This window comes from Martes martes (assembly GCF_963455335.1).
Source record: "Martes martes genome assembly, chromosome: 10".
NCBI lineage: Eukaryota > Metazoa > Chordata > Mammalia > Carnivora > Mustelidae > Martes > Martes martes.
The window spans coordinates 6,655,846-6,665,385 of record NC_137898.1 but is presented as its reverse complement, the minus strand read 5'-3'; the positions used below and the strand labels follow the sequence as shown (position 1 = coordinate 6,665,385).

The 9,540-nt window shown below is 59.1% G+C and overlaps 1 protein-coding gene across 1 annotated transcript; it reads right to left on the bottom strand.

Annotated features, from left to right (window-relative positions):
* Positions 1-614: 614 nt before the first annotated feature.
* Positions 615-9,405, bottom strand: RELA (RELA proto-oncogene, NF-kB subunit). Its single transcript, XM_080816765.1, has 11 exons — positions 9,008-9,405; positions 8,364-8,390; positions 8,110-8,261; positions 7,804-7,952; positions 7,040-7,131; positions 6,533-6,664; positions 5,578-5,682; positions 5,147-5,359; positions 2,985-3,065; positions 2,811-2,885; positions 615-2,015 (listed from the first exon to the last, which is right to left on the bottom strand). The coding sequence occupies exons 1-11, from the start codon at positions 9,012-9,014 to the stop codon at positions 1,408-1,410; spliced, it is 1,641 nt and encodes a 546-aa protein (XP_080672891.1). The 5' UTR covers positions 9,015-9,405; the 3' UTR covers positions 615-1,407.
* Positions 9,406-9,540: the final 135 nt, after the last annotated feature.

Sequence of the window (9,540 nt, the reverse complement as noted above, 5' to 3'; positions counted from 1 at the left end):
GCCTTTCACGAAGACTGCTTTACTGCGCCTGCGTCGGGCTAAACCGGAAGTACGTCCAGCTCCCCTTCTTGGGGCCGTGGCCTAGCTTTTGTTTAGGCCTCCCTGGGCTGCAGACTTTTTTCTTTGGCCCTCGGAGAAGAGGATGTCAAAGCAAAGGCCTCTACCTGGAATCTCCCCTTCCCCAGCAGATGCAAACTTTCCCTTAACCATGCAAGAGATGAAATTCAAACCTCTTAGTCCAGTGTCCTTGGTCTTTTATAGCCCGACCCCATCAAACCTTTCCAGCATGGTCTTTTACCCTCCTCACTTTCGAACGCTGGTAAATGCTCTGTAAACACCCTACTCTGTTGATCTAAGACCTAAAGCTGATAGGGCCTCTGTGACGCCACCCTTCCTGGAACTACTCCATTCCCACAACCGGTGGGCCCTACCCGCCTCTCGCCAGGCTGGGACAGCACCCGCATTAGCTGCCTGCTGTCATGCCCCGGGCATTTCATTCCGGAGGCCATCCTCAGACTGCAAGCTTTCGCATGGCAATGTAAATATTCATCCAGTTCTGGATCACTCATGTCCAGCAAGGTGTGCCCTTTGCTGAAAGAAGGGAAATCTCCAGCCAGCTTGGCAATGAATTTATTAGTTCAGAGTAGAAAGAGCAAGAGTCCAACTGCTTTGATTCTTCAGTAAAAACTGAGCCTCTTGATTGGAGAGCTGCCAGCCTGCCCTCCCCCCTACTCTCCAAACAACTAGCCCTACTATTAAGGCACTTGAGAAAAGGGGAAACAGAGAAGTCTCAGACCGAACCTCCCTGGATCCTGGAAAGGGCCAGTGTCCTCCCGCCAGTTCCCTCCAACCACAGCTGAGCAAGGGAAGAGCTGGCAGAGACCTCTGCAGGGCCAGGAGGCCAGGCCCTCAGACGCTGGTGTTAGTTCAAGGACAATGCCAGCACCACAGAGGGGCTGGTAAGGGGCACTATTTTGGCACAAGGTGGGAATCAATCCATGATCGGAGGAAGACACTTGGTGATAAGGCTTTGTGGCCTCAAAGGCCATAGCTCCAGCCTGTCCTTCTCTCTAGGAGAGTATTAGAAGCTGGAGGGTTGGGATGGGCGCCCCCAGAATTCCCTATAAGGAGAAGGGAGCTGAACATCAGGACAGGGGAAGAGTTTGATTCCTCCCTGCTCCCCCCTTTCCAGAGAAGTTAATGCTTCTGCTTAAGCACCTCCAAAAAGAGAGATAGATAGACACTGCCAATAAAAGAATAAAATGCACTCCCCCCGCCCCTGGAAGACATTACCCAAAGAAGTTGGGGGCAGCTGGAGCACACCCCCCAGAATCCGTAAGTGCTTGCTTTGGGAGGGCTTCGATCTCCTGCAACCCTGTGCTCCAGGCGGGGGTAAGTGTCACCCACTTAGGAGCTGATCTGACTCAGAAGGGCTGAGAAGTCCATGTCTGCGATGGAGGAGAAGTCTTCATCCCCTGAGAGGAGGCCGTTGGGGAGCCCAGAGGCCCCCAGGGGAGCAGGAGCCGGGTCGGGGGGCCTCTGGGACCCTGTCACCAGGCGTGTTATTGCCTCAGGGTACTCCATCAGCATGGGCTCGGCTGTGTGTGGGGCCGCAGATACACCTTGGTTCAGCAGCTGCTGAAACTCCGAGTTGTCGACACATGCCAGGTCTGTGAACACGGCGGGGTCAGCGCTGCCGCCCAGCAGGGCCCCCAGGTCTTCGTCAGCGTCAAACTGCAGCTGCAGCAGGGCCTCGGACAGTGTCCCTTCCCCGGCCTGGGCGGTCTTGGGGGCGGGGGGGACCACAGCCTGAGCAAGGCCTGGGGGGGCTAAGATTGGGGCCGGGGCCGGGGCCGGGACTGGGGCCAGGGCCGGGACTGGGGCCAGGATTGGGGCAGGGGCCGGTGCCAAGGCAGGGGTCTGGTTTGGAATCTGCCCCGAAGGAAAGACCATGGGGGAGAACTCCTCGAAGTTGATGGTGCTGAGGGATGGCGTAAAGGGATAGGGCTGGGGAGCTGGGAGAGAGAAACAGAGAGTCAGGGCTCAGAGAAAGCTTCAGAGACCCACCCCGCCGTCTGTGCCCCAGCCCCTGTCGGTAGGGCTTAGGATCAGCGGCTCCCTAGGAGGTCCCAGCCAGCACCCTCACTCCCTCCTGTTACCCCTTCTGACCTGTGTAGTTCTATCCTCACCTCCTCTAGCCCCCCGAGCTCTCCCAGCCTCTGAGAGGAAGGGATGCTGTCAGATCAGCTGGTAAAACTTCACTTTACAGCTAAAAACTAAGACCCAAGACACCAGGAGCCCAAGGAGCATCCGGGGTCGTGGCCTGAAGCAGGACCCTCTGTTACTCTTTTTGAGCTACAGACGAGAGCGTACATTCTGCTACATTAGAGGAGATTTTGAGTCCCTAATTCTACAGAGAGCTGAGGGAAAAGACTGTATTTTTCAACTGTCTCCCAAGGCATCCAATACGGGGTTTAGCGGACACAGTGGTTCTCAGACCGCAGTGCTCATTAGTGCATTAGCTGGTTCCTGGGCCACGCTTCCGCAGCCTCGGATGGCACAGGTCAGTAAGAGGACCCAGGAATGCACGTCTTCACCACTCCCCTAATGGCTCTGATGTACGTAACATGAGAGCCTCAAGCCCTCGGGCCTCAGGCCTCAAGCCCTGAGAAACAAGGGCCCAACAGAGAGCAGGCTTCAGACACTGCGGGTGAAGCTGACTGCTTGCTTGTCCTCCCAACCCAGGTATCTAAACCACAGGCAAACGGATTGGAGCCTGTAGTTCCGGTGGGGCAACTGGAAATTCTTACCTGGCTTGGAGACGGAAGTTGTGCTTCGGGAAGGCACAGCAATGCGCCGGGGTGGAGGCCTGGGGTCAGTGGGTCCTGTGGGGCAAGGAAGGCGGGTCAGTTTCTAGCCCCTTCCTAGTCTCACTCCCCCACCCCACCCCCTTCCCTCTAATGCTCTCCCACTGCCCCTCTCACCATTGAAGGGACTTTTTTTCATGATGCTCTTGAAGGTCTCGTATGTCCTTTTGCGTTTCTCCTCAATCCGGTGACGATCATCTAGAAAAGTAACGGGGAGAAGTGGGCCTTGCTCTCCAGCTGGATCCCCAGAGCTTTCAAAGGACGCTCAGGAGGAAGATGATAAGAAAACCTTTCCGTAAGACCCTTTCTCCAAACCCTCCCTGCCAATGAGAAGAGCCTCAGGATATCGTGACAAGCAACAATTCTGAGAAGCCGAGAACTTTCTCAGAAGGCCTCTGTTAGCGACTGTGACCCCCCCCCACAAAGGCCACGTGGATGCCTCCAGGTAAAGGGGTCACACTCTGGGCGGGGGCAGAAGCCCTTGTGGGACCCTGTCTCCAGCTTGTTCTCTCACCTGCATTGCCCATGCCCATGTCCTAGCTTCCCCCCAGCCTGGATCCAGGCCTGGCCACGATCTTTGCGCTCTGGGGCAGCTGAGGCACGACAGACTTGCCGAAGACCGACAGAGACCCATACCCTCTCATCCCTGATGGTTGCCTAGTTCCGTCCGGAACCTCCAGGACTGCTTCTAAGTATTGTGGCAAGTGGGTAACTCCAGAGTACTCAACGCCATGCCCAGAGCCAGCCTCATCATCTCACCGCCAAAACCTGCTTCCTCCTCCACCAGTGTCCCTGCACCACCCCTGTGCCCTGTCACCAAAGTCAGAAACCTTGAAATCGTCCTCAACATCTTCCTTCCTCTCATTCCCCACCATCCACGAACCTGACACACATCTACCGGGCACCCACCGTGCACAGGCTCCATGCCAGCCCCTGTGGATATGGCTGCAAGCAGACGAGATGCCGAGCAGCCGAAGGCTGACACCCTAGTGACAGGGCGACAGGGATACAACTACATACAAGGGACAGGAGCTCTGAGGAAGAGACACAGCGTGATGTAAGAGAACCGGAAGTGAGGCTGGAGCGTTGAGCCTGGAGGCGGCCGGGGAAGCACTGGTGTGAGCCCAGCCTACGAAGACCTGGGGCCAAGCGTTCCAAGCCGAGGCAGGAGCTGGAGCGCGGGTCCCGAGGAGGACAGCGGTGGAGGAGCCCTTGGCCCTTCGCTCAAGGCTCACAGCACATCTCCTGGACCACCGCACCATCTTCCTTGCAAAGGCCTCCCTGCCCTGAGGCTCTCCCTCTCTGATCCTCTACTCACTCCTCCCAGAGTGAGCTTCCAGATCCACTGGCGTCCCTTCCTTGCTTAAACCTTTGGTGGCTCCCCACTGCCTTTAGGACGAAATCCTGGATGAATGCCTTGAGCCCAACACTCAAGGCCCCCCTGCCAGCACCGGCTCACTGCCCACTGGCAGCTCCCACGAGGCTGTCCCCAGACGCAGTGGGCGCTTCCAGCACCCCTGCACCCCCAGAATGCACGTCTGGGTCCTTCTCCACCTTAAACGCTCCCGCCCCTTGCGGCCATCTCCAGCTCTTTGCACACACCTCCCTCCGTCTCACATGTCACTCTGTCATTTAAGAATCTGTTCTGCGTGTTTTGTCTTTCTCATGTGACTGAGCTCCCGGAGCGCAGGGAACACATCTCAGTCATTTCTGTATTCACAGTCCCCGGCACGGGCCCTGGCACACGAGCAGGCACTTGCTAATTATTTGCGGAACGAACCAATGGCCGTTTCGGGGGTCGCTTTCCAAACTCTATTAGACCGCTCCGAGGGCAGCAAACACTCTCAGGCTAGATGAGGGGCTTTGGACTGAAGATCATTCCGGCTGTTCCTAATGTGGTCAGGTGCCCGAAAGCCTGGACCGAAATCATGACGATGTGGTCGTGGCAAGAGACACACAGTATGGCAGGAGGAGCCTGGAGCCAGAGAGCCTGGGTTTAAATATTAACTCTGCGATCGTCGATGTGACCTGGGGCAAGTTAGACGTGATCTTCTAAAATCAGGTAATTCGCCGATACGCTTGGAATAGGACCAGACCCGTAATAAGGATCCAGTGCCCTTACTATTAACTGAGGCAAACGAGAGAGTGTGATTACTGCATGAACCCCGGCCCCGACTGCAGAGTGTGGCCCCAGCCCCCAGCGGCAGACGCCATGCCCTGGCCTCGCTTTCGCTGGCAGGAGTCCGACGGCCCTGCCGTTTCCCTCCGCAGCTGTGTACCTGTGTCTGGCAAGTACTGGAACTCCATGGGCTCACTGAGCTCCCGATCTGAGGGCCGCCGCAGCTGCATGGAGACACGCACGGGGGCCTGCAGGCTGGGGTCCGCGTAGGGAGGTGTCCGGAACACAATGGCCACTTGTCGGTGGACGTCAGCTTGTGAAAAGGAGCCTCGGGCCTCCCAGCCTGGTCCCGTGAAATACACTTCAATGTCCTCTGCAAGGGACGGGGCAGCAATGGGGGTCACTGTGCTCAGCTCACACAGCTGCCCGCCCCCTGTCCCAGAGGCTGAGACTTGTTCCAGGAGGCACATCACTCTGCCGCCCCCGAGGTGCTGGGGGGCGGTTCGAGCCAGTCTCCCGACACTCCCCGTCTCTGCTCAGCCTTGCCCCTCACCTCCTGGTCCAGAGTCCAGCCCTCTTCCTGGTGCGTACCTTTCTGCACCTTGTCACACAGCAGGAAGATCTCATCCCCGCCGAGGCAGCTCCCGGAGTTCCGGTTCACCCGGCAGATCTTGAGCTCAGCGGTGTTGGGGGCGCCTGAGGGTGTGGGGGTAAGGAAAGAAGCCCAGAACCATCCATCAGAGGTCTCCAAGGCTGGCCCCCACGAGATACAACATACCTGTCCATCCCAAAGTCAAGGCTGTCCACAGCTTGCTGACCACACCTCTGCGGCCAAGGTTGACTGATCCCGTGGCTCCTCGCCCTCAACTTTTCTGGCAACTGTTTACACCCTAGCACCTCCCGCGCACCCAGCGCCACGCCAGGCACGGAGAACACACAAAACCCAAACATCCCTGACCTCACGGGGCTTATAGTCTGGGGGAACCCGTCTGGTCCCACTTTCTCTCTTTCTACTACACCCAAGCAACCTTCAGGTCCCAGTCTGCTTGGCAACAAAACCTTCCCTCCTGAGCTCTACTTCATCCTGGTTTCCTATTCTTAGGGCTCCAGAGCCCTTTTATTTTCATTCATCCTGGCCGGTTACTTAATTAAAAGACTCCAATTGGTCGACAATGGCCCAGTCCATCTGTGAACTTCCTGTGAGCTTTCATCATTGAATTACTCCTCTGCACCATCATCTTCTTCCTGGGAGTTCATTTCCTGGAGTCGTTAGTACAGTTCAGGGCACGCCAGCCTCTCATCACATATTCAAAGGGCCTGTCCTCCCTCTGACTCCTGGCCAGCCTGGAAGCTACGCCTCGAGGGCAGCTTGGGGTCTTCTTCGCCTTGTCCCCACTGCCAGCACAGAGCTGGACACAGAAGAGATGACAAATGCGCCAGATGCCTGAACGAAGCCACAGCTCCTCTCACAAGCCATTCCCAGCCAACCCTCTTCCTCCTTCCAGGCTCGTCCCTCTCCCCTTCCCATGGCTCCTTGGCCACTTACGGTTGTCAAAAATAGGATGAGAGAGGACAGGTGACAAGCGGAGGGGCCTGCCTGCCGGGTCCCGCACTGTCACCTGGAAGCAGAGCCGCACTGCGTTCAGGTCATAGTCCCCACGCTGTTCTTCTATGGGAACTGCCACAAAAACACATGGTCAGGGGATCGGGAGGCATGGCTGGGAAGGGGGGGGGCGGGGCAGGGAGCTCTGGGCTGGGAGGATTGCTCAAGGGTGTGCCAGACAGTGGGAGTCCTAAAGGAGGAGAGAGAGAACGATCTAGACCCATCACTGACCTGTGTGACCCATCTGTGACCCTGGATGTCACATCCCCTCACTGGCTCCCAGCTTCCCCAACAGTAAAATGGGCGTGTGTACTGAATGGGCAGCAAAATTCCAGCTGTACTATGAGTCTTGGCCAATGAGGGAGAGACGCAAGGAAGGCGGCTTCGGAAGGGGGACAGAGGGTGGGGGTGCCTCAGCCAGGCCCCAGCCTTTGCTCCCTCGCCCCTCACCTTGGAAGGGATTGTTATTGGTCTGGATGCGTTGACTGATGGCCTGTTCCAGGTCCCGCTTCTTTACACACTGGATCCCCAGGTTCTGGAAGCTGAGCCCCCCCCCGGAGGAATGAGTCCCATTGTCTCTGCCCAGTCTGCCCCTCCCTCCTCCACCCATTCTCCAGATCACCACTCGGCTTCACCCCCTCGAATGGCTTCCTCCTGTGCTGCAAAGAAACCCACTCCCTACCCTGGCTGACAAGCACTTGTGCCCTGCGTCCTGGCCCTAGCCACAGCCCCTGCTGGCCCCCTACCCTCAGCCGCAGTGGCTTTTTTCTCTTCTCCGAACACACTAAACTCACCCTCCACTTCAAGGCCTTTGCATTTGTTCACTCTGCCTGGACTGTTTTTTTCCATGCTTCTCCGCTCTTTCTCACTACTCAAGCCTTAACTGAAAGGCGTTTCCTGACTTGCCGGCTCCCCAGCCTCCCCCTCCACCAGTCGGCTGTTCCTCCAACCTAAAACTGTTTTTATTTTCATAAGTGAAGTTGCTTTGGGGGTTCAGAGGTGATCAGAGATCCATCCCCAACCCATGGAGCGCAGAGCTACTTGACGGTGGAGATGCACAAACAGATAATCCAAGGCAAAGAGAGTCTGCTTGCGGAACTAGGAGTGAACAATTCTGCCCTGCGATCAGGATGGAGTCCCACTGTAACAGCTGCACAGCTGCCCTGCCTCCTGTGCCCTTACCTCACCCCATACCCTGCTGGTCAGGAGCTCACCTGTGGATGCAGCGATCTGGGCAGAGCTCAGCCTCATAGAAGCCATCCCGGCAGTCTTTCCCCACAAGCTCATGCGGGTGAGGCCGGTGAGGGGGGTCTTTGGTGACCAGGGAGATGCGAACCGTCCCCGGCCCGGTGTAGCCATTGATCTGTTCAAAGTACAGAGAACATCTAGATACTCAGGAATTCTAGTCCCAACTCCCAGATACTGACTGCACCCGGGCCTGGAGGCGAGCCCACCGGGCTTCCACAGTTCCTGCAAACCCACTCTGGGCCCCCCACCCCACCACTAACAGCCACGCTGACCTTGATGGTGGGGTGGGTCTTGGTGGTATCTGTGCTCCTCTCGCCTGGGATACTGCCCGCTGAGCGGCCCTCGCACTTGTAGCGGAAGCGCATTCCCCGCTGCTTGGGCTGCTCGATGATCTCCACATAGGGGCCAGAGGCCTGGGCGGGCTCTGCAGGCGAAACCCGGACCAGCCCCGTTCAGGCCGCTGCCCTCCCTGCCCCAAACCTTGGGGGGCTCCTCCCCAGTCACTGAGAAAGGATGGTCCACTTACCAGACGGGAAGATGAGGGGAAACAGGTCTGAAAGGGGAGGGAGATAGGGGTCAGCACAAGCCCACTTCCCATCCTTACCAAGGCAGGGCCTGCCGCCCCTCGGAGAGGACACGGAGCCAGGCTCCCTCCCTCCGAAGGGCACTGAGTCAGGGCCTGCTCCCTGGAGCCTGCGGTGGAACTAAGAAGGGGCAAAGAAGGCAGAAACACCTGCTTCCTGTGGGAGAACTGGGTACAGTGCCCTCTCCTCACGGAGGGAAACGGAGTCAGGACCTGTTCTACTTCCACAAGGAAAACTAAGAGACGGCCCTCCCCACCCCTCATCCTGGGAGGAAACTGAGTCAGATACATTCTCCCCTAACAAGGAAACTAAGAGCCGCCCCCTTGGCCCCGGGGTGAAACTGAGTCAAAGCTCACCACCACCGCGCCCCCCCGCCCCGGAGGATACTGAGTCAAGACCCCGCCACCCAAAGGGGAAACTGAGTCAGACCCTTCAAAGCCCGCCCCGCCCCGCGCCACCATCCGGCCGGCCGCTCCCTGCGCAGCGCCCATCCGCGCAGGAAGGGGCGGAAGGCGGTGCGGGGGCTCCCGTCGCTGTCCCCGCGGCCCCGACGCGGCCACCCCGCGGGCTCAGAGGGCGCCCTCACCGTCCATGGCCGGGGTCCCGGGGGCGGGGCCGGGGTCGCAGCTGGGCCCGCAGCGCGCGCTACAGCCGAGCCATTCGCCAGAGGCGGAAATGCGCCGCGCGCGCCCGCCGCCGCGTCACTGCCGGGAATCCGGCCGCGCCTGCGCGCTGCGCTGTCGCCGCCGCCGCTGCCGCTGCCGCCGCCGCCGCCGCCGCCGCCACCGCCGTCAACACCAATCCCCGCGCGGGGCCAAGTGCGCGCCCCGCCGAGGACTAGAGGCCGCGCGCGCCGCCGCTGCCGGAGGCTGGGAAGAGGCGCGCGCCGCTCCGGGGACTAAGAAGCTGCTCGTCGCGACGCCGCTCCCGGGGCTGGCGGGGCCGCTGGGCTCCCTCCCTTGGTCTGGGCCCCGCCTGGAGGGCGGGCCCGGCGATTACTCACAATGTTTTTAGGGGATTTCGGGGGCCCCCTCCCGCTGATCGGAGGAGTTTGGTGATGTCACCCAGGCCCGGTCTGGAGCCCAGCCAGGGCTGCTGGCTGCGGCCGTCTGCCCTGCG

Excerpts from the sequence above, each read along its gene's own strand:
- RELA (XM_080816765.1), bottom strand. Across the intron at positions 7,132-7,803 it reads CCAGATCGCTGCATCCACAG|CTTCCAGAACCTGGGGATCC; the intron begins GTGAGCTCCTGA and ends GGGGGGGCTCAG. Across the intron at positions 5,360-5,577 it reads GTGTGACAAGGTGCAGAAAG|AGGACATTGAAGTGTATTTC; the intron begins GTACGCACCAGG and ends CGTCCCTTGCAG.